The 25,660-nt window shown below is 43.5% G+C and overlaps 1 protein-coding gene across 1 annotated transcript in view; it reads right to left on the bottom strand.

Moving 5' to 3' along the window:
* Positions 1 to 25,660, bottom strand: part of gabbr2 (gamma-aminobutyric acid (GABA) B receptor, 2) — a 199,707-nt gene that overhangs the window by 88,251 nt on the left and 85,796 nt on the right. Inside the window, exons 3-4 of the mRNA XM_085262608.1 lie at positions 22,254 to 22,424; positions 13,484 to 13,585 (exon numbers count right to left, since the gene is read on the bottom strand). Coding sequence (XP_085118734.1) covers positions 13,484 to 13,585; positions 22,254 to 22,424 — 273 coding nt within the window. The remainder of the gene's footprint in view (positions 1 to 13,483; positions 13,586 to 22,253; positions 22,425 to 25,660) is intronic.

The raw sequence follows: 25,660 nt of genomic DNA, 5'->3' as shown, positions 1-25,660 counted from the left end.
AACTGAGTTTTAATCTCATGATTTTGGCACAATATTTGACATGTGTGCTCCATCAATAGCAAATCAAGTGTTCCCTTTATACCGTGCAGCTTGAAGTTTCCTGGACTAGTCTGGATGAGGAACAATAAGTTAAAAGATATATAACAAATAACAATGTCTGGCACAGCAGAAAGCAAAGAGTTTGTCCCTTAAAGCTGATCATCATCCTTTGTTTGGGTATACAAACAAAAGCTGCGATATAATAAATGCATGAAGGCCAAGAAAAACAAGGGAAGCTAATGTGAACCATCCAATATCAACTAAGAACTCCACAAGCGAGCCTGTGCAGTCTGTGCATTCATCCAGGTTGCAAAGACGCACTGAAATCACCAACGCAAATGTTTTTCATTTGGGCAAAGACAGGTACCCAATAAACACTACAGGGAGTGCAGAATTATTAGGCAAATGAGTATTTTGTCCACATCATCCTCTTCATGCATGTTGTCTTACTCCAAGCTGTATAGGCTCGAAAGCCTACTACCAATTAAGCATATTAGATGATGTGCATCTCTGTAATGAGAAGGGGTGTGGTCTAATGACATCAACACCCTATATCAGGTGTGCATAATTATTAGGCAACGTCCTTTCCTTTGGCAAAATGGGTCAAAAGAAGGACTTGACAGGCTCAGAAAAGTCAAAAATAGTGAGATATCTTGCAGAGGGATGCAGCAGTCTCAAAATTGCAAAGCTTCTGAAGCGTGATAATCGAACAATCAAGCGTTTCATTCAAAATAGTCAACAGGGTCGCAAGAAGCGTGTGGAAAAACCAAGGCGCAAAATAACTGCCCATGAACTGAGAAAAGTCAAGCGTGCAGCTGCCAAGATGCCACTTGCCACCAGTTTGGCCATATTTCAGAGCTGCAACATCACTGGAGTGCCCAAAAGCACAAGGTGTGCAATACTCAGAGACATGGCCAAGGTAAGAAAGGCTGAAAGACGACCACCACTGAACAAGACACGCAAGCTGAAACGTCAAGACTGGGCCAAGAAATATCTCACGACTGATTTTTCTAAGGTTTTATGGACTGATGAAATGAGAGTGAGTCTTGATGGGCCAGATGGATGGGCCCGTGGCTGGATTGGTAAAGGGCAGAGAGCTCCAGTCCGACTCAGACGCCAGCAAGGTGGAGGTGGAGTACTGGTTTGGGCTGGTATCATCAAAGATGAGCTTGTGGGGCCTTTTCGGGTTGAGGATGGAGTCAAGCTCAACTCCCAGTCCTACTGCCAGTTTCTGGAAGACACCTTCTTCAAGCAGTGGTACAGGACGAAGTCTGCATCCTTCAAGAAAAACATGATTTTCATGCAGGACAATGCTCCATCACACGCGTCCAAGTACTCCACAGCGTGGCTGGCAAGAAAGGGTATAAAAGAAGAAAAACTAATGACATGGCCTCCTTGTTCACCTGATCTGAACCCCATTGAGAACCTGTGGTCCATCATCAAATGTGAGATTTACAAGGAGGGAAAACAGTACACCTCTCTGAACAGTGTCTGGGAGGCTGTGGTTGCTGCTGCACGCAATGTTGATGGTGAACAGATCAAAACACTGACAGAATCCATGGATGGCAGGCTTTTGAGTGTCCTTGCAAAGAAAGGTGGCTATATTGGTCGCTGATTTGTTTTTGTTTTGTTTTTGAATGTCAGAAATGTATATTTGTGAATGTGGAGATGTTATATTGGTTTCACTGGTAAAAATAAATAATTGAAATGGGTATATATTTGTTTTTTGTTAAGTTGCCTAATAATTATGCACAGTAATAGTCACCTGCACACACAGATATCCCCCTAAAATAGCTAAAACTAAAAACAAACTAAAAACTACTTCCAAAAACATTCAGCTTTGATATTAATGAGTTTTTTGGGTTCATTGAGAACATGGTTGTTGTTCAATAATAAAATTATTCCTCAAAAATACAACTTGCCTAATAATTCTGCACTCCCTGTATGAGTAATGAGGGCTTCATGAAAATGTTCCACTTACTGGACAAAAGATCTTCTCCCTTCATTCAATTGTTTTGGATTATTTTGTACTGTACGCAAAACGGGGAAAAGAGATTGGTCGCTACAAGTTTTGTTAAGATCCACAAATTCACAGGTGCAAGGAATAGAGTGAAAAACTATATTTTGCTTTTAGAATATTCACTTATTCCAGGTGAAAAAACGCCTTATTTGTCTGCAGAGATGAAGTATTTTTTCAAATGTGTTTTCTACGTTTGCACTGAGCTTAGGTGAAGAAAGAGGACCAATTTTATTTCACATTCGTACAAATCATGTGAAATGATGGGAAAGCAGTGTTCTGCTTGGACGGCAATGGATAATAATCATAAATAATCGGGATATCAATATTGATCAAAACTATCATAATTGTCATTATAAGCAATCTTATTGTCAGGAGTAGTGTCGTGGACGAGAGAAGGAGGACCCAATCGCTGGACTCACAGGCAGGTAGGTGAAGGTGGATGTTTATTGCCGAAGGAGTGAGCAAACAGTACAGAGGGAGGAAATGGCTGGCTGGCTGGCTGGCTGGCTGACTGACTGAATGAATGAATGAATGAATGAACAAAGGACTGGCTGGCTAACTGAACATACAGACGACACTAACATCAGACGTACATCAATGACACGACAAGGATCGGATGGAACTGAGGACTTAAATACACGCTGGGTGATGAATGATTAGAAACCGGTGAGTACGCAGCTGAACTTAGTCTGACTAATGATATATGGAAATAACTGGAACACAATACGCAGGCGGTATGCTGGCACAGAAAACACAGATGTGAAAATAAACTGAACATGACAAAACAGAAAACACTGGGTCAACGACCCAGGAACCCTGACAGTACCCCCCCTCCAAAGGCCGGCACCCGACGGCCAAAAGAAAAAAAACCAGAACAGGGCGGGCGGAGGGGGCCCAGGACGGAGGGACGGAGTCCACACAGAGCCAGTTCAGGCGGGCGGCCATGCGGCCAGTGGCTGAGCCCATACAGTTCAGGTGGGCGGCCACGCGGCCAGTGGCTGAGCCCATACAGTTCAGGTGGGCGGCCACGCAGCCGGCAGAGACGCTGAAGTCGATCCGGTGGGCGGCAGCGAGGAAGACGGCGGCGGCCACTGAGCCGGTGCGGTGGTCGACCACACCGGCGACGAGGAGAAGGCGGCCAAGGAGCAGCTGCAGAAGGCGGCGCGGGAGCCGGCGGAGACTGAGGAGCAGCTGTAGGGCCAGGCAAAGCAGAAGCCGAAGCTGAGTCTGAGGCCGGACCAGGCGAAGCAGAGGCCGAGGCTGAGTCCGAGGCCGGACCAGGCGAAGCAGAGGCCGAAGCTGAGTCTGAGGCCGGACCAGGCGAAGCAGAAGCCGAGGCTGAGTCTGAGGCCGGACCAGGCGAAGAAGAGGCCGAGGCAGAGTCTGAGGCCGGACCAGGCGAAGCAGAAGCAGAGGCTGGACCAGGCGTAGCAGCAGTGTTGGGAAGGTTACTTTTAAAATGTATTTCATTACAGAATACAGAATACATGCCCCAAAATGTATTTTGTAACGTATTCCGTTACGTTACTCAATGACAGTAACATATTCTGAATACTTTGGATTACTTAATATATTATCATGCTTTTTACAACAACGTGAATGTACTATTGCTGTGTGATTTATTACTATTACTGAAGGTCCGCGACTCCGAACTGTAGTAAAGGGACCTCTGACTAATACGGCGGGGTCCCTGTCGGCTCGTAGCCGAAAAATAGCTTTACTTTGTTGTGTGGGTCAACTTTTCTTGGAGAGACAGAGAGAGGCGTTGAAAGGCTGCTCCAACGGAACTTATTGTTTTCGGAGGAAAACACAAACACGGTGTACAGTCGAGTCTTAATAGCTTACTTACAACTGGGCTCGTAAGGCACTCTTCTTGGCTGAAGTGGTTATTATTATATTTACATGCTTCCAGCTCCCGTTTTTCCTCGATGACAACACGTACCTTTCCACTCCCCTTTTTCTCCCTCCTCGCGTCCATTCTCCCTGCAACACGGACTACACTGCCCATGATGCTACATTCTTTAGAGCTATGCTTGTAGCATTCTGCCTGTTAGCTTAGCACAACAACAACAACAACGAAAAGGCGCTCTCTCACCCAGGAAACACACAGTCGCAGAGAGAGAGAGAGAGAGCGTTGCCCTGTAACCATGGCAACCGTAACGCTGCCTCCTGGAACAACAGAACGTAGCTGTCAAACAAAACCCAAACAGTCCTGACCCGCGACAAAATGAAACAGGAAAGTACCGCAGTGTAATCCATTTATTTCAACAAAGTAACTGTATTCTGAATACCACCTGTTTAAACGGTAACTGTAACGGAATACAGTTACTCATATTTTGTATTTTAAATACGTAACGGCGGTACATGTATTCCGTTACTCCCCAACACTGCGTAGCAGAAGCAGAGGCTGGACCAGGCGAGGCAGAAGCAGAGGCTGGACCAGGCGAGGCACAGGCTGAAGCTGGACCAGGCGAAGCAGAAGCAGAGCTAGGTGACAGCGAGGCAGCCGCAGGTGGTGGCTGGACGGGCTCCTCGGGCCCTCCAGCTGACGTGGCAGGAGGCTGGACGGGCTCCTCGGACCCTCCAGCTGACGTGGCAGGAGGCTGGACGGGCCCCTCGGACCCTCCAGCGGAGATGGGAGGCTGAACGGGCCCCTCGGACCCTCCAGCGGAGACGGGTGGCTGAACGGGCTCCTCGGGCCCTCCAGCTGACGAGGCATGAGGCTGGTGCGGTTCTCCTGAACCCCCAGCTGACGAGGAAGGTTGCTGGACGGGCTCCTCGGGCCCTCCAGCTGACGAGGCATGAGGCTGGACGGGCTTCTCGGGCCCTCCAGCTGACGAGGAAGGTTGCCGGACGGGCTCCTCGGGCCCTCCAGCTGACGAGGCATGAGGCTAGACGGGCTCCTCGGGCCCTCCAGCGAAAACGATCTCAGAACCAGTGGGCACTGGAGCCCCTGGCACACACAGGACAGAACCAGTAGGTGCGGGGACCTCTGGCAGGGAAGCGGCCGGGCCAGCGGGTGCGGAAACCCCTGGCTGAGAAGCAGGGTAGCTCACAGCTGGCTCTGGGTGCTGTGGCTGCAGGTCCGGGAACTGAACAGGATGGTGGACGGGCGACTGGACTACTGACTGGAGGACAGGAGGCGACTGGACTACTGACTGGAGGGCAGGAGCGGACTGGACTACTGACTGGAGGGCAGGAGCGGACTACCCTACAGGGGACTGGAGGGCAGGAGCGGACTGGACTACAGGGGACTGAAGGGCAGGAGACTGGACTACAGGGGACTGGAGTGGAAGCTGAACAGCAGGTGAGGGAACTGACTGGAGTGGAGATGCTAAGGGATGAACAGAGGTAGGCGAGGCTGACGACGGAGCTGAGGTTGGTGTGGCTAATGGTTGAGCTACAGACTGAGCTAGTGACGGAGATAAGGCTACAGCTTGGGCTAGTAAGGCTGGTGCCTGGGCAGGGGACAGTTCAGCTAATCTAACTAGGGATAGTGCGAGGGCGTGAAAGGCTGGGTCAGGAGGTGGATGAAGTGGTGAGGTAGCAGGTGAACCGGTTAGCTCTTCCAAGCCGCTAGGGAGTTCTGGCTGGGTTCTGGCTGCCCTCAGCCTGGGCGCTGGGACAGGCACGGGAGGTGGCTGGACACCAGTCACCCCCACCCGAGAAACAGGAGCGGGCGTGGAGGTAGACTGGGTCGCAGCTGCCCTCCTCCTGGGAGCTGGCACTGGAGTGGGTGTAGCCTGACTGACGGGAGTGGAGATAACGACCGGGTGTGTGATACTGGCAGGTTTCTCTGGGATTGTTCCGGTCCTCCTGCCACCACTATTTACAGTCTTTGACTGAACAGTTTTTGGGGGAGCAGAGCAGAAAAATTTGTCCCAGTCTACGTCCTCGTCTAGGAGGGAGACCCCCCATGAATCAGAGATAAGTCTATTAGTTATTTGAGGTGAAGAATCAAATGAGGAGGGTGGAAAACAGTCACTAGAACTCACCACCGGGAGTAGCTGAAAATAGTCCTTGTTATGGTGGCGTGTGCGCCGCTTTTTCCGGGAAGAGGAAGCGGGTGGGGTACACAACCGAGCTTCTGGCGCGGGAGCCTCCATTGAGCCGAGGTGGTAGGCGGAGCCGCTGTGCCATGGCGAGGGTGAAGTTCCAGTGAGTAAAACGGCTGGCGGGCGAGCGAGGAGCGGAGCGGCGGGAGAGCGAGCAGCCGAAGCTTGGCCTGTGACGCCCGCTCTCCGCGGCGAATGCTCCGGTGCAGGTGAGGCAGCAGGTGGGGGAACGCGGCGTCTCCGAGGCCCGCCCAGAGCCAGGCGAGTCCCCTCGAAGACGTGCTCTCTCTCCGCGAAGAGCCGCTGTTTTCCCCAAAGCCCCTCCGTCCAGCGAAGGAGCGCTGCCTCCTGCCGCTCGAAAAGTTCAGAGTCCGCTGGGTCTACAACGCGGGTTCGTGTCATTCTGTCAGGAGTAGTGTCGTGGACGAGAGAAGGAGGACCCAATCGCTGGACTCACAGGCAGGTAGGTGAAGGTGGATGTTTATTGCCGAAGGAGTGAGCAAACAGTACAGAGGGAGGAAATGGCTGGCTGGCTGGCTGGCTGGCTGGCTGAATGAATGAATGAATGAATGAATGAATGAATGAAGGACTGGCTGGCTGGCTAACTGAACATACAGACGACACTAACATCAGACGTACATCAATGACACAACAAGGATCGGATGGAACTGAGGACTTAAATACACGCTGGGTGATGAATGATTAGAAACCGGTGAGTACGCAGCTGAACTTAGTCTGACTAATGATATATGGAAATAACTGGAACACAATACGCAGGCGGTATGCTGGCACAGAAAACACAGATGTGAAAATAAACTGAACATGACAAAACAGAAAACACTGGGTCAACGACCCAGGAACCCTGACACTTATGCAGGCCCAAATGATAGGAATCAATTCTGTTACTGAAAATTAAACTGAATGGAAGAACAACTGTGTTAGTAACAGTTACCTTGTAATAACAGGATCTCATTTCTTAGCAAAATATACTTGAACACTAAATGTGGGTAGCTACTACTGCTTATAACACATAAGCAGTTCTGAAATGTATCCGTCTAATAAAGGCTGGGTATAGAAGCTCTAAATGGCAAAGAATTGTATATCAGTACCTTTCAAGAAATATGTATGAACATGTTTTATAGTCTGGGTTGAAGTGTAATGTAGAATGTGACTAACGCGAGCTAGATTTTCACACACACAACCTGTGTTATACTGCCATTGCCCTGGGAACCCACAAATACAGTTCATTAGGTCACCCCTCAGGCAGTCGCTACCATATGTCATGCATTCCAAGATCAGAAGGAGCGGCCAGTCACTGAAATTTACCTCCAAGACCCTGAGGCTAAGATAGATAGAAAGATAAATAGATAGATAGAGTGTGTGTGTGTGTGTGTGTGTGTGTGTGTGTGTGTGTGTGTGTGTGTGTGTGCGAGAGAGAGAGAGAGAGAGAGAGAGAGAAACACACACACGTGCCGGCAGCTACTCGATAACACTGTTCTTCCCTGAAGAAAAGGCACTTAACCCAAATGACTCCAACTATGGCCGTGGGCCACAGCCTCAGTATAAATTCTAGCCTGCCTGGCAACAACATGAAAACGCTGTGTAGTTGTGGGCAAGGGCATGAGTGAGTGTATGGTGTTGTGTTGCACTGCAGATGGACTGGGGCACTACAGAGCCCCAAATTACCCTCATTGCTTAAGCTTTTATATAACTGTTACCATAATAGTTCTGAATCAGGGTATAGTGTTAAGGGCAGCCTTGACTGCTTTATCTGTGACAGGGTTGTTCGTAACTTTACAGCAGTCATTTGTCTGTTTGAGTAATATTGTAACTCGTAATCCCAATCAGGCACTTTTAAGGCTTATTAGGCACCGCACACACATATAAACACTGTACTAATGATGGTCTTTTACGAGCTAGTGGGAGATGTGATTTGTGTACTGGGCTACGTGTTGTTGCTATTACTAAAACCGTACCCCCATCTGTTTGATTACTGTGCAGCGCATGTGTGGTGTGCAGATATGATGAAATATAAACTCTTGCAGGGATGTGTCTGATCACTAATTCACTCAAGGTGAACACAAGGCTATCGTTTGAAGTTTTGGCACTAATAACTGAACAACAATTATCAGTGTGAGGATTTCAAAATAAAAGTCTTTAAAATGGAACGCGAAGAGGTTCTAGTGTTTGATCTCTGCAGCAGGATATTCTTTTTGCAGCTCTGTGCCATTTGGGGATGTGGGCCAGCAGAGGTGCTTCATCAGTTTCATGAGTATCAATAAGAGGCCTTACAAAATAGGCAAACTTATGATTACACTATCAGTGTGAACCATTCATCTTGAGCTGATCCACAGTGTCTATAGAGCCAAATGTTAGTTTATATTTGCTACACAAGTTGTATTATTACAGTATAAGTTGTACAACACTGAGCAAACAGGTGAAAGAGGTTTGAGATTAGGTTGCTTCTAGTTTATTGTTGAGAAGTGGTGCCGTCGTGTTAGTTTTAGGTTAAATAGAATTTTGAATACAAGGTTTGGCTGTGAGTTTGTTGGTTTTAAAGCCACTAAGTCCATGCCAGATGTCTGAGTTTTAGATCACAATCATTTTACGACCTGACAAAGTTAATATCAATAAAAATGTCATTAAAACAATGACAATGTCGCCGGAGCTGTGGGCGGGTGGGTGCAGGGGGGCTCAGCCCCAGTGCAGGGGACCTCTGGTGCATCGGCCCAACTAGGGGGCTCTCTAACTGGTGGGGAGGCTGTTATATCTTTGTAGGTGGTCTCCTCTCTACAGGAGCTCACTCTGCAGGTGGGGGAGAGATATAGGAGAGGCAGAGAATGAACCCAACCTGGGTGTCTATTGTCTTGTGTAGTTTGGGAGATGATTGGATGATGGGGTGGGTGCAGTTTTCTCTGGGGTGGAGTCGGGTGGGCTGCCCCGGACTCTGTGGGGCTGGGCGGTGCTGCTGCTGCGGGCTCCGGTCCGGATGGGCCTGGGCCCCCTTGCGCTGGTGGGTTCCAGAGTGTGGGGGTGCCTACTGGGGTCAGCGGGGGAGCTGGCCCCAGGGAGGTGCCACTTGCCCCTCCCTTTCTTCCCTCTCCATCCTCAGCTGCCTCCCTATTCCCGCTCTACAACACCCACCCACACACGCAGGGCTTGGGGTCCAGGTATGTCACCAGGGTGCAGGGGAGGCACTCCCCTTCTGTCCCCTTCTGGCCGCCTGTGCCTCAATTTTATTCTGCAACCTAGACATCCACATTACTCACACTCTCACATAACACATACATATAGGGCCTTGGGGGTGGGCACGTTCTACAGCATCCAGAGGATGGTCAGTGTACTCCAACCCACCTCTGGCGCTGGTGCCCTACCCTCAACTTTAAATGCACATAGACACTAAGGGTTTTCAGGAGGAGTCGTGCTGCTCTCTGAGAGGAAGCAGGAACCATGCTCTCCTGTGTATTAAATGCACTTTAGAACAGCACACAGCAACACTACATATGAGCGAGCATTGGGAGGTTTGGGGTCTTCACTCACCCCGGTTCTGTTAGCCGTCAGGGCTGGGGGGCTGGGAGGAGGTGCTGGCCGTCAGATTGGGGTCTGGGATGCGGGGCCTCCCTGTTACTGCAGATAAGGAGGTGGTCCGCTTGCGTCCACCCCAGAGAGAAGGGTTACATCTCCTGGGTCTAGGTGCGGCTTTCCCCTCTGGGGGCGGGGTTACCTGGACCTGGGATATAGAGTATGTTTGGGGAGTGCGACTGTCTGTGCAGTGTCTATTTGTGTCTGTCTACACGTTGGGTGAGTGCCGAGTATTTGGTTGTGTATATGGGGTGGGAATGCATGTTTGTGTCCGCGTGTGCCTGTTCGTCTGTGTCTATATGTCAGGTTGGGTCTTAGACTCAACCTCTCTGGGTACATCTCAGGCCCTCTAAAGTACGGAGGCCTATCTCCCCTCACCACACTCCCTGCCGGTGGCTGATGCCCTCAGACGTTGGTGTGTTGGTGGTCCTTGTCGACTGGGGCTGGGCGCTCATGTATGTACCGGCTCACATCAGTGGCCCGGCTGGGCCCCTTCCGGGGGGTGGGATGCCCTCCGGCTTCTGGCCTCTGGGCCTGAAGCTCGGCCCTCTCTGGCACAGCTGGCTGCTGGCAGAGTCCACGGGCACACCACTGCAACCCCCTCTGGCCTCTGCTCTGTAGCTGCTGGGTGACCTCTCGTTTGGGGCTCTACTCAGCTCTTCCCAGGAGGGTGGCACGGTTCCCCCCCCTTTTGGTGGTCCTCCTCGGGTCCTCGTACTCTGGGGCCTCTGGATATCTGGGGCCTGGATCTCCTCCATACCTGCTTCATACCCTGGGGGACGGGGCTATGGCTCCCCACACTTCCTAGCAGATCGTTACATGGAGAAACCTTTGGAATACAAGCATGCTGATCCACACAGGTGTGCACACAGGTGTACACACGGGTGTTCACAGACGCGGACTACACCTTTCTATCTTGCGTGCTGCACAATATTGTTTAATGTTTAGTATCTACTGTTATCTACTGCTAGCTAGATTATTGTGATGGTGCTGTTTTTTTATTATGTTGCTCTTTTTTTGTTTGCTTTCTCTTCTGTTTTTTTTCTCCATACAGGTGATCCAGGTGTTTTGTTTGTTTTTCTTTCTTTCTTCCCCACTTTCTCACCGTCTCCTCTCCCCTTGGTTTTCTTTCTCTCCCTCTCTTTCTTTCATTCTTTCTGTCACGGCGAGTGAGATGAGCCGTGTGGAAAATAAAGGAGGATCCAAACGCAGGCACTTGTATGGGTGTGAGGGTGGTTTATTAAACACAAAAAGGAAATGGACAAACGGCGAACGGAGCAATGACTAAACTAAACTGGGAACAAACTAACTACAGAACACGAACCTGGACATGAATGAGAGCGGGCGGAAACAGATGATGGTTGACTGCAGGGAAACACACAGATGAAGCAGGGTGGAAACACAGACGGACCAGCAACTACAATGACGGAAGACATGACTTAAATACACAGAGAACCACAGGGGAATTACACAAAGGTGGTGGACACAGCTGGGAATAATCAACAAGACGAGACAAAGGTAAAACTGAACACACTCACAAGAGACGCAGACCTTCACAATAAAACAGGAACAAGAAACCATCACACTAAGACGCAGACTTGACATAGAGAGACAGACAGAAAATGACACATGAAACTAAACCCACACAAAACATGAGGGCACAAATCTTAACCCCAAATAAACAGAAGCATGGAACTCTAACAATAATAATAATAATCGTAATCAAAACCACAACAATCATTCAAAAAATAAACTAATAATCAAAACTCAAAACACTGGTTAGAAACTGACCCAGAACCGTGACACTTTCTCCCCGTCCTATCCCCCAGTCATGTCTGTCCCGTTTGTAAAATAAATACATAATTATAATAAAGGTCAATCAAATGGACCAATATGGCAAGGCCATGATGATCCACTCGGTAAAATAAATCCGCTTGGCATCTTTCTTGGTCTTAAGACAACAATTCTGATGGCTAAAGATCCAAACGGGACACAAAAACAAACAAACAAACAAAAAAAAACAATGACAAAAAACACCCTGCTACCTCAGTGAGACAAAAAAGTAAAGTGTAACAAAAAATGAACCATCCCTTGGTGTGTCTCATACTTGAGGGGGAAGAGTTCTGAATGTACGATAAATAATTAAGGCATAATAAATAATAAATTTTTTTGGTCTTCATTTAGATTTCAGGACATTTTTTCTCATGTGGCTTTCTATTGGATGCAAGCTGCCTAAACTGGCTCTCTGTCACAAAAAATAAAAAAGCTCTTGGAGGTCCTAGTTTGTGTTCAAACTAAAGATTACTAAAATTAGAAGTGCTATGTATGCGTGTCTGCCTTTGTTTTCTGATGCTGTGTTTGTCAACCTGTCCAGCAATAAACGGGGAACTTGGGACGGAGAACGAGGGATAAAGATTAAAAAAAAAAAAAAGCGACTGAGAGGGCTGTTACAATGCCCAGCAGCAGCGAAGCCTGTCTCCTTTTTGAATATTTCAAAAAGAAATTCAAATTCAAATTTTATTTGTCACGTACACAGTCATACACAGTACGATATGTAGTGAAATGCTTGGACAACTGCTCGTGACCTAAAGAAAACAAAAAAAGGAAAAGGCTATGAATAAGATAGGAAATAAATATGAAAAATTAAAAAGGGTAAATTTAACTAGGAAGGAATAAAATATAAATTAAGGTTAAAAATGAAATAACTGTACAACACAAATTAGAATGAAGGGTAAATTTAACTGGGAAGAATAAGATAAAATATATAAATTAAAGTTGAAAATAAAATAACTGTACAACAAAATACACAATACACAATATAGAACTATATAAGAATGTATGAAGAAATCTAAATCTAAATAAATATATACACAATAACAGCAGCTGTACAAGTACAAGAATGTACAAGAATATCGCAGATGTGAGTGCTCTATTTGTGGATCACAAAGTGACGCCATGGGCCTTTACCCTCACATGGATTGTCACATTACCAACAGTGTCCCGTGAAAAAAACCCATAAAAATAAAGAAACAAAATTCCAGCCTTGACAACAAAATCTGTGTCACTCTCTTCCCCCATCATATTATGTAGCTGTTGGAGAGACAGCAAACCACTGTTGTGTGATGAGCGGGAAAAAGACCCATTAGAGTGTAAGAACCCCCCCCCATCCACCTAACCATCCACCCGATCCAATTGTTCTGTAAAGATTTCAGCACTGTGGATTGCATATTTAGAGTTGATCAAGGAAGGGTGATGTCAGCTTAAAATGTCAGCGCTTAAGACACAGATTTACACATATATTTTAGGAACGACGGCTTATCTTCCTGTTCCTTCTTCGTTCTTCTCTCTCATCATCTCATGTTTCTTTCAACCTGCTCCATCTTGTATACGTCATATATTCCACCAACATATCAGTAGGGGGAAAAAAGTGTTACTCCCCCTCCACTCTCTTCACTTCTATTTTTTTTTACTCTTACTGTGCCACTCTCTACTAAAAATGTATTTAAATATCGATTTTATGCATCCTTTTTTTTTTAAATCTTGCAAAATTTGTATGCAAAAAAACCTTGTATGCATGTGTTTGTATGTATATGGTTAAATGGCCACTGTCAAGACAGAGGGAGACATCCACTTGATAAAATACTAAAGAATTTACTTTACACAGTATGAAAAATAGTAGCTAATATGAAAACCTAATGGGTATTTTGTCATTTTGTTTTAACTGGGAATTCTACAGGTTGAACTGGTCTTGGATCATTTCCTTAAGTTTCTAGGTTGCTTCACCTACCTTCAGCTTTTTGACATTGCCACAGGGATCATTGGAGAAACTCTCTGTGTCTGCAATCTCAATGTTTGCTTTCTCCAGCTCATTTGTGAGATCGTTCCTCACCTGCAAAACAGAAAGAGAGAATACACAAATGTTGTTGAGAAATTACAAAAACATTTCCAAAAAAGTTGGGACACTGTGTAAAATTTAAATAAAACCAATGATTTCCAAACGTCATAAACCCATATTTTATTCACAGTAGAACAAAGCAAACATATCAAATGATTAAAGTGAGAAAATGTATAATTAAAAAAAAAATTGAATCTGATGACAGCAATCTGAGGCAACAAAGAGCTGGAAAAGTAAGTGGTAGTAAAATGAAACAGCTGGAGGAACATTTTGTGACTAATTAGGTTATTTGACAATGGGTCAGAAACATGACTGGGTATATTCAAAGGGCATCTTAGAGAGGCAGAGTTTCTCAGAAGTAAAGATGGGCAGAGGTTCCCCATTCTGCAAAAACTGTGGAACAACTTTATGTTCCTCAGCATACATAATATCATCCAAAGAGCCTGAGAATCTGTAGAAAACCCTGTGCACGAGGGGCAAGGCAAAACAGGCATGAGTCTGTCCTGCAAATCACTGAATGGGCTCAGGAAGACTTCCAAGAACATTTGTCTGTCGCACTTCACCCTGCTATCCACAAATGCAGGTTAAAGGTCTACCGTGCAAAGAAGAAGCTACATGTGAGCAAGAACCAGAGAAACACTGCTATCTACTCTGGGCCAAAGCGCAGTTAAAATGGACTGAGGCAAAGTACAAAAAAACTGTTCTGAGGTCAGATGAGTTGAAATTTAAAATTCTTCTCAGAAAACGCACCCTTCTCATCTGACTTGTTAGCCATGCTCAGTGTCAAAAGCCTGCATCTCAGATCATATGAGGGCACATCAGTGCAGCTTCATATTATCAGCTTGCACAGCTGACAATGCTGAAAGATGTAGTAAAAAAGTTGTGTCTACTGTAGAAGAATGTAAGTGTGGTCAGAGGTTCAATAAGTTATACATGCTCATAAAATATCAGCCAGCATGACAATTGCAGTCAAATGTGCAAATGTGCTTTTATTAAGTAACCTACCAGAGTTTATTTGAGACAATGTTACCATTTACACACTGCACAATAAACTTCACAACAGTGTAATAACTTAAATCACATAGCCTATAGGAAACAAATACTGTGGTACTATGACGGAGCAGCTATTAAAAATATGGAAAAAGGGAGGAAATGCAGTTTTATAAAGTATATTAAACATTAGATTCATTAAATCATGTATGCATAAATCACAGAGAGAAAATCAATCATTTAGCTCAATGCTGTGATAGATGCAAATAAAAACTGAATGTGTGAATATATTTCTGCTGGCTTAAAGCAGATGAAATCATGTCGCAATATACATATAGTATTCTGTACACAGCATTATAAAGCAATAAAGTGAGATGGATGCAGGCCATCTAATGTTCTGAAATGGTGCATGCATATTCTACCATGAACTGTGAATGAAAAGACAGAAAGACAAGCAGCTTGTCATTTTAGCATGGCGGACACATACATCAGATCTGTCATCCTCCTGATTTGCCTCAGCCCGTTCAATGAGGAGTTGTAATTTTCGCAATATACCGAGCGTGCATTTGTCACAGCGATATGAGTTTGTTTTTCGCTAAATAAGACACAAAAGAACAAATGTACACTTCAAATAATCTTCGCTGGTTATCCAGGGCTTGACAAAAAGTAGACAAATGTGCAGTGCTGTAGATGTATCTGCAGCAGCTGTATGTCTGCTGTGATGTATTGAGCCAGTAGAATGGTGGGTAATTCAATCTGAGAAGATGGAGAATGGAGCAGGTACCCCACTGGGATGGCAAGCTTGAGGTGTTTTATCATACCGCCTCTCACTTTTTCTCGGCCATCACATACACACATGCTACGAGTCGGCCCTCTTGCTTCCCTCCTTTAATCCACAATTTTAGAAAAGCCCTTTTTCACAGCTGACATTTTGACTTCTCATAGCAGGAAAACCACAGGTGTGACTAATACCATTAATAATGGCTCTGTTCCAGTAAGGCAACACACTGAGACATCACGACAACACCATGGCTCTGACATGGAATGCAGTTGTACCTACGTCGAAAAAGTCAAAATATGGTATAAAGTCCTGTGGTGTTCATGCTGGATTTCACTGATGTCCACGGGCCATGCCCCGCAGCCATCAGTGTCTCCACCCCAACCCAAGAGCCATGTTGACACGTCAGAGAGTTGGCAGTGACAACATATAACAGCTAACAGAAGTCCTGTGTGTTTCCTCTTACTGTGCTTTAATATGTTCATCCTGTAATTATGTGTTCTAAATTGCTTCAGCTACATGGTGGTTGTATATTCACATTTCTATACAAAAGTCTCCTTACAGTGTCACCTTGAATTGACTTATAATAATACTTAGAGACTGTACTGCAGTGTTTCAAAGATTCAGTTGAGTATTTGGATAAAAATTATAATCTTTGCTCTTTTGCAAGATGAACTGTGAAGTATACAGGGCTATACACCCAGCTCAGATTTAGCAAAATGCTGCAAAACTGAGCAGATAGTGTTTCATAGTATAAATTGATAATGCCTCAAAGCATACTGCAAAAAAAAAAAGAAAAGAAAAAAAAGGGATGTGGCCCAGTCAGTCACCTGGCCTCATCCCAACAGAGCAGCTTTTCAGATTTTCAAATACAAGAGTGAAAAAAGCAGGTGGTGGCTGGAGTAAAGTATTACAGTAAAAACAATTTTTATACTGAAAACTTTGTCTGACCAAGTCTGGCAAGTACTCTTGAGCCTCTGAAAATGGGGTACTATGTGTAAAAATTGCTGTAATTCCTAAACAATGCAATACTTTCACTAAAAGCTGAAAAGTCGGCACTTCAATCACAAACTGATTATATGAATGGTGTGGTGGAGGAGACAGGCTCAATTACAAAAATTGTATATTTCTCCGAATATTTATGGACCTAACTGTAGATGGGACATAAATAAATAAATAAAAACTGTGGAAAAATTAGTGAAAAATTGGTATTTCTTCTCAAAATACCAAGCACCGGCCAATCATCAGCCCGTTAGTTCAAAGTGGCGCCAGGATTTGAACCGTAAAAGCTACTATCAGTATTATTGCTATTGATACTCCTGTTAAAATTAGCCAACTGCAGCTTAAAATTAGTCATTACAACAGTTTTGTGCTATCAACTAAGATTTCTGACATCTAAAAATCAATAACTCTGAACAACCTCAACTTTATTTCCCTCATGTCTCCAAATGTCTGCTTTCATAATCGCCTTCTCCTCTGGTACCCCCGGAGGAAGCTCTAAATCACTCTGTACATCACTCACTGCTGTACAAACATTCTCTCCAATGTACTGCTCGCTGAGCTGAAACAACAGGGAGGCCGATGTGAATCAATACAACCAAGTTTTGCTCTTGAGTAACAACTGGCTTGGTGGTCTGGACGAGGTACAATGTCCTGTTGTGTTGTGTTGCGTTGAGTGTTGATCCTAAAGGATAAAAGGAAACGAACTTCAGTGTGAAAAGGGACAGCAGCTGGTTAGCCTGTTGTTTGTAAAAGGTGTGTGGGTCAAACACAAATGGGTTTCTGGGAAAATATATACCAACCACTCACACGCAAGACATGGAGAGTTGCACAAAATTTCTGCTGTACTACAAAATACACTCACAAAGAGCACAGAGGCTGACAGACAAAGCCATTGACTTGCAGGAGTAAAACCCTTGTCACAAAAGGATTTTATTGGTTTGATTTTGTGTTTCTTCCACCGAGATGGAAAAATGCATCCGTATTCTGCTGGACTCACTCGGTTAGACAGAGCGAGAGACGGAGGGGACAGATGGATTGAAAGCTAGTAGGAGGGGGAAAAGTGAGCAGCTTTCCTGCGTAACAAAAGCATCCACCATTGTTTGGGGCAGCCTGGGAATCCCCGACAGCAAATGCAGAAGAGAAATAATCCTATTGCACTTGTGAGCATGGGTCCACGCACACAAAAAAAGAGTGTCACGTGCACCCAGGGCATGTAAAATACTAGAATTCAGAAAGCACATTGATTGATTGAATCTTTATTTTGAACATGTTAAAAAAGTACAACAACATAGAATTAAAAAGAGACAAACAAACAAAAGGAAAACGAGCAAACACAACTACAAATAACTTTCATGTTCAAAAAGGAGCAGGAAGAAGCATAAACTTATTTAATCCCACTCCCTTTCCACTATCTAGTAATCAATAGACTGCAGAAATATCTCTACATTAACACAATACTAATATGTGCATCATATATATATGAACAGAAACTATATCAAAATGACTGTGGGAGATGAGGATGTTGAGAAAATCCATTGTACGCTTTCTGGTAGGCATATGACATAATTATTTATCATCAAAGGGAAATATATATTTAAATCAGCTGAAGATTAAAAACATACGGTGAACCACTGTGTTTCAGAAACGGTCAAGCCTCCTTGTTTGGCAACGTCAACAACAGCTTTGATTTTCTTTGTATGATGTCATTCTTCGCTGGTTCACTGTCCCAGCATCACCAAGCTTCACCTGGCAGCCAGCTACTCTTAACACTGACCCGTGGGATTATCTTGGGAATTACTTTTCCACTCTATGACGCCAAGCTGTTCGGGACCAAAATCACATGTTGAGTCATTGAGTCATTTGATGCAAAGAAAAGCGTATCTCTTGTCTATTCAGTTGTGGGACAAACAGGCTATACCAGTAATTCGTCTGAGACATGAGTCATCATCAATGATAACCCCACTGCTATTCCCAAACCCTAATTGTGCTTTGGAAACAACATTTCTAGGAATACTGTTTATGGGATGTAACATAATGAAACAGGAACTGAGTGAGAGTGGATGCTAGGATGGTAACGTATGCTAGAGTTATCAGTCGTCATAGTTTATTTAAACGTTTAAGCTCTGAGGGGTGCAGACAGAGGACAGAGTCTTAATCCTGCTCTCAGTCAGGTCTGTCATCTGACTGACAGGTGATTGCTGCTCCTGTTCCTGAGTGAGCCCTGTTTGTCTGGCTGTCTCAATAATGTTGATTGCTCTGTGTGTGTGTGTGTGTGTGTGTGTGTGTGTGTGTGTGTGTGTGTGTGTGTGTGTGTGTGTGTGTGTGTGTGTGTGTGTGTGTGTAGATTGTCATCTTCATTCCCAAATACTTACATTAGCTGTTATTCTTTGTTACTCTGTTATTCTTATTTCTCAATACAATGAGCCACAAACCATTGTAGAAAGTCAGTGTTCATCCATAAAGTCGATATGCATGTGTGTGTGTGTGTCTGTGTGTGTGTTACACCGGTGCCTAAAAATAACAGTGATGAGCACGCTTTTTCTTACAGGTTACACTCTCAGGGGACACCATACTGTATGTTTGCTGCCTGTGATGTGCAAGCCACTGACTGAATCTGTAACAAGTGTTACATAACATTAACCTTGTGAGCAGTCTCCCAGGGAAAGCACACTGTAGGTCAGCAGGGGGACGGAGTATGTCACAGGGTGATGAATGCTGGGGTAGAGGTGATGGAAATTAAAATAATGTCAGTAGTATACTCATTACATAGATGCAAATGCCTCTGTGCACGCATGCATGATTTATGGTACATTCAGTACTGTAGAATACTTCTAGGAATATCAATTTGGCTCTAAATCCAACTTTAATAGATCACAAAGAAATTGTGTTTTTGCATATTTCTTTGCAAGGGCTAAGATTTAAAAAAAAAATTTAAAATCTGTTCAAAAACCACAAAATCAGCTTGCAAAGGTATGAAACTTTCTTAAAGTGGAAAATACGTGTTTTTTTCTTTAGGACAGTGCTTAGAATTTCTCATTATATTTGTTAAATGTGAAGAATTAATTAAATCTTTAAAAAAAAGTATCTTCACAAGAAATATTTCTGACTAGCTCTGCCCACTCTTGTGCTGATTCTGTCTATTTGTGTATTGGTGTATTTGTATATTTTCACATTCAAGAAGTGGGAGGACACTGGCTTTCTGTGTTTTTAGATCCTAGGAAAGAAATGTTTAAACTGACAAGTGACACTAAAACAGTTGTGAAGGTTAAGAGTATAACATATGAAGTTCATATAATTTATTTGAAGTTCATAAAATTCATATAAAAATGTTTATGAATTAAATGTAAAACTGGAATAGTGTTATTAGTAGGTAAAAATGACATTTTTACTATTAATGTCTGTTTTCCTGCATTATTCAAATAACATTTACTTCTATATCTCTTCTTTTTCTGGTAGCGAGCTGGAGTAATTTCTCGATGAACCAAAGAACAGTAAGCTCTGAACTCGACAGAGGATTGTGTGAATCATAAAGTACGGAAGCAATGCTTGCATATTTGTAAATCGGGATTAGAGGCCAATCTCGTGGCAGGTTGATTGAATCGTGCCGTCTGTCTTGCACCCGTCCTAAGCTCCTTGGTGCTTTCAGGAGGGGAGCGATAAAGGGATTTGGTCTCTCTGAGATTTGCAGTGAGACTTCTTATACACACCCCCACTTCCACAACCCACCCTTTAGCCGCTGAGCACTTTGTTTTCAACCAGTGCCTGGAGGCAAGAGCTCACAATATGTTTCTCAAATTCATGCTTTCAATGCCTCTGACAAGGCTCTTTTAGGAGAATGTTCCTGTGCTGCCGACGTGATATGTTTGTGCCATGAGTTTGTGTAGTTCTCCAAACGTGTGATAAATCGATATGTTTCCTAATGTTCAACCCTCCTACAAACAGGAATGTGTTTGTCTCGCTAGTTAGCATCCATTTTGGTATAATATGATTTTAAGCTTTTAATATCTTTAGCTAATGGTGTGGATCAATTTGAATGTTGTTTCTCCCATTTCTCTTATATTAAAAAGCTGCTAGCTGCTTTTAATAATAGAAGGGATTTTTGCATGGTGTGCAAACGATTGTGCGCCTCCTGTTCCTGAGCTGAAATCCAACTTGCCACAGCTTCCAAAATACGTCCTCCAGCTTTGAGATATATTTCAGCTCCAACATTGTCATAAGAGAGTTAGCTACAAGTGCTGAGTCAACACAGATAATGTTCTTCATCTATCCATGCATTACTTCTGCCAGCTCTAGTAATGTAGGCTGGATTCAGCATTCTGCGTATTTAATGGGAGAGGAACATCAAAAAGAACAGATGGAACGTAGTAAATATAATAGGAACTAAATATCATGCAGTTCTCAGAATTTGCTTCCAGCTGGAGCAGCAATTCAGTTTTGGAGGCGATGCAGGACATATTTTAGAAATATTTTCCCAGCGCGTCACCGTCTTTGATGTCGAGGGCTGGTTTATCTTCAGTAAGAACTATCTCTTTATACATGCAATAAACTGTATTTATATTTATTTTTGAACTGCAACCGGTTTCTCAGGTCTTTGTCTGAATTTCTACGAACATTATTGCTAAGGATTGTCTTATTGCATTGGAGTCACACTGGGTTAAATATGTACACTTGGGTTTTAAGGGGTATTTATTATTTTCTTCTTTTTTTGGGGTTGTATGGAAGCCCCAAACGCAATTTCATTGTTCTTGACAATGACAATAAATAAATACTACTACTACTACTACAACAACGGAAGTCTAAGGGACATGGGTGTTAAAAATAAGGATATAAGTGTGGTTGGTCTCAGTTATATACACAGAAGCTACTACAGATATATATGTTCAAATGGAGAGCTAGAGAGAGCAGCAGGATGTGAATGTCAACTCATTCGTTTTAGTAAGTTAGAGAAAAACACAATCACATGCACAGACAGGAGGTGCACACGACGCCTCCATTTGGTCAAAAGAAGTGGAAAAATCTGTGTCGGATTTCTGGAGGTGGAGCCAACAAACTGGGACATTGCCCTCAACTACAAGTCATGTTTTTTGGTTTTGTTCTGCCTTCATCTGTTCCTTGACCAGTGGATGGAAATGTTTGTTCATCTTTTTTTTAACCTTTACATTCCCTAATAATCCAGTGTGCATCCTTTCATGTGACTGGAGAATAATCATTCATTAGTGACAGCTGTACAGTGCACAAAGCCTAAATAATTTCCATCTAATCCATCTACATGTGAGTGGTGATTTGTTTTAAAGTAGTAATAAGAGTGTTATTTCTACTGGCTTCCTCATCTGAATAAGCCAAGATGGAAATCTCCTTGAATGATAATATAGTCACTGTTTTGTGATTTAACCTCTACCTTCAGAAAATAAAAACATGTCTCCCAGTGAGAGGCGATAGGAGGACGGCACACATAAACGCTGGTAAACAGCACTGTTATCGCGCAAACTTAAAAAAGAACAAATGCCTGCTAAACAAGAATCCCTGTTGGGACTGAGAGTGCTGAAGGCAATAATGCAAAGCCATGTTATTAATTATGTGCATATCCTTCGACCAGTGGGAGATTTTAACTCCTCTCACACCTGGTAAATGTATATTTTATCCACAATAAGTAGAAATGTAATAAGAAAAAGTATTCATTCCAACCGTTAAGGGTATTTTCACTATCAATCAAATACACTGAACTTCACCTAGTTTTAGTATTAATGACAAGGTGGTGCCACTGTAGTCTTTGATATAGATGATGGATTTGTTTTAGTGAACTGCTTGAACTTTTGGTCAATACTAAACATGGAGCATTAACAGCGTTGGAAAAAAAAGAAAAGTATATTTATGAAAACAGCACGAACTGACCTCTGAGAACCTCTGAACGTCCTGTGTGAGGGTCCCCACACGGCTCCAGTTGTAGTAGTTGAGAAACTTCACCACCGCTGGGTTCACGGCATTGTCTGACGGAACAGTGCGGAAGAAGTTGGGGTATTTTTTCTTGTCTGCTAGAACAGGAGTTGTCGCTGCAAAGGATAGCTGTAATGGAAAAAAGGAAGAAGTAATATAGTGAGCATGGAGTCCATCAGTTAGGGGTAAACGTAACAATCACAAGTAATCCCGACAGCAAAATGTCAGACTGTGTTGGTTTCACTTGAGCTACTGTTGTTAGTGGCACTGTTTAAGAATGTGTCGTTGACTCTTATGAAGTGGAAGGCAGGTTCAGTGACTGCTGTCAGTTCAGGGTTTAAATCATGAGAATGTGACACTCATTCATAAAGAACTGATGACCCGCAAATGGATGACTTTTCATACTGGTTGTGTATTTATGTGTCTTCTAGTGTCCAGAATGCTATTTGTCTGCCATGTAGGACAGGTAGAGTACTGTGCAAAGCTCTTTACACACCTCCACCCCCATTTCTTTATGTTGAGGTATTTTGTTGCTAGCAGTCTGCTGCAAAAACTAAGAATTTCTTCCATTTTCAATAGCTGATAACTCAGTTTGACAGGCATAAAATATTATTTTGGCACCAACAAAGTGACTCGCAAACAGCTATTAGCTGAAAACTTGGCATATGTCTCTCTGCACTGCGTGGAGTGTGTTTTTTGAGGAAGCTGGACGAGTGGAGGACAAAAGAAGAAATGCGAGGCCAAAATAAATAAACGTCTACGGCAGATTACCAGTATCTGAAAGTCATGTTCTTAAGAAATCCAGCAAAAAGCTGATGAAGTACCCGAGAGATGTATCTTTCCCTTAAGTTGATCCACCTACTATTCACTGAAGCCTCATCGGAAATAGTCTCAATGCACGGGTATGTGTCAAGAAGCTGTTTTTAAGGAAGGAAAACAGGGAGCAAAGGCTGAGGTATGCCAAATTACACAAGAACTGGACTGAAAATCAGTGGCAAGAGGTCTTATAGATTAATGAATCCAAATTTGAAACTGTTGGTACGAACTGTTGTCGATATGTGTGGGACGTCAGGAGAGAGGTAAAAGAATGAGCATCTACAGACATCTGTAAAACATGGTGGATTTTCTGTCATGGTTTGGGGTTCCTGACAAAATATTAAGAAATGAGTAGGGACTCAAGACTTTTGCGCAGTATTACACAAAGGATCTTCACTTTTGTCTGTCTTTTTTGATGGTGTTGTAGCTTTAGAGGACACCATGCTGTGTTTTTAGGTCAGCCTTTGTCGTGTTTCTCTCTGGTGTTGAATGTAGAGATGCCTTATGATGGAGTTATTCTCACTTCTGATGACATGGCCTAGCTAACACCATCATCTCCACATCAGAATGGTGTTTATGCTCTATTTTTCTGCAGTGGGTTACCAGGTCTCTGCAAGAGAAATGGTTTACTAGAAAATGCCTAGAATCTCCTGAGGCTTTCGCTGGGAGATGTTGACAGTTGGTTGAGGAAGCTGTCTGTCATCCTCAAGCAGTCTGGACCACACGGCAGCTCGAATATGGTAGGTTTAGATTTGTGGGTGCCCGTTCTTATGTGTTTATGTACGTTTTGATGAAAAGGGAAAAGCAGCTTAGCAATTTAATTCATCTCCGTGTTGGTAAGTTAAAAGCATTTCTTGTCTTCAAATGTAGGCATTTTGAATCAGCACTGACAAACACACACAGACACCCACTTAAATAAAAATCAAATGTGCTGAACCTCACTCAATAATTGCCTTTTTACAGACAAGTCTGCATCAACAGATGCAGTCTAAGCATTTTTGAGGCACATCTCTGGTAAATCAAAGGCTCACAAAGACAAAGTGGACCCGACTATGTAGTATTTTTCCATAGCTGATGAAATGAAATCGGGATGTGGCAAGCGAGCATAACCCATATGGCAGTATACTTGGGTGTATAACTAAAAGTTGAGAGTTATTTAGTAATTTGTTTCATGAAACCATGTTCTTGATGCATTTCCCCTGCACAGCTGCCTCTCTAAAATACAAGTATATCCATTTAAAGCCTCCTCTCAGTCTAAAACAAGCTATTTACCAACAAAAGTCACAACTCTCCACCCACCCCACCTTTCATTTGTCATTTCTATGCTAATCAAGTTTTATTCTCTCTCTCCCACATTGTAGCACATTTTCAACAATAGGTCATAAATTTCATCCAAAGGCAAACATGGCTGTAATTAATTTTTGCATTAGCATTAGCATTTCCCATATAAGAAACAGCGTGCGCCCACACAGACAAAGACCTGTCATTTTATCATTTAATTTAGCCTTTCACATTTCGTTTGAATGTATAGTACTACCGTACAGGAAGCATCATATCATTATATTCCGAAAATTGTGACACCATCGCCACCGTGGCTTTTAAATAATGGACACAGGCATGTCTTTGATATTGTGCATACGTCTTTAAAAGCCATGAATAACTGTCAGAGCAGAGATTTGAGAGGTACTTTAACATTTAGGCACCAGCAGCTGAGCTGAGATAATAAGACAGTGTGCTCTATTTTCAATGTCCTATTTGTGTTAATTTAATGAGCGATATGAATCAGCGCAGGGTTAATTACATACTTTGTAGAGATTAAGCAGAACTTGTGATTCATGATAGTGATCAACCCAAGGATATTATTCTGACTGAGACCAAAAGGTGCATCAGTAGATTTCCGAAAAGTGTACTAAAGCGTTGAGGAGTTCAAGCACCTCCTAACTTTGGTGATGAATGTGATCTTCTCATTAAGCCTCCATCCACTTCTAGACATCTTCACTCTTCATTAGTTGCTGTGCTGCAGTTATAATAGTACACTTGCTGATGACTTGTTATTACTGGAAATGTACTTTAGCATTGTTTAAAGGTAACTGACTGAGAATATGAGAGCGTAACTTAAAGATCAAGTCAAATATAATTCAAAAGTAAAGCAATTTTAAAAGAGGACTGGATATCCTAATATTGTGGTTAAACAGTAATGTGATGAAAAGGGTTTGTGCTTCTTAAAAGCAAATAAAAAACAAAAACAACATCTGACCCATTTACAGTACCCAAATTGCAGGGTTTCCATTACAGCAGATCCCCAAATATAAAAGTCTTCCTCCAACCAGTAGGAGACCCTCAGTTTGGCCCACTAAATCACCACTTTCTGCACAGAGCCACAGGGGTTTGTGTTCGCACATCAGTGAGACAGGTTTTTAAAACAACACATGGATTACAGCCATCAATTAGGCAGAAAGAAAGGCCTTTATCTCGCAACCACTGCTAAATCCAAAATTACACACCAGTCTTAAAGGGCTTCAAGGGGTCTTTCCAGCATTGCCTTAATC

The sequence above is a fragment of the Mchenga conophoros genome, linkage group LG22 (genome assembly GCF_057382185.1).
Source record: "Mchenga conophoros isolate Kocher_MC1m ecotype Shallow Benthic linkage group LG22, M_conophoros_male_GT1.1, whole genome shotgun sequence".
Taxonomy (NCBI): domain Eukaryota; kingdom Metazoa; phylum Chordata; class Actinopteri; order Cichliformes; family Cichlidae; genus Mchenga; species Mchenga conophoros.
The sequence above is the reverse complement of the archived record's forward strand: the minus strand, read 5'-3'. Positions and strand labels throughout refer to the sequence as shown.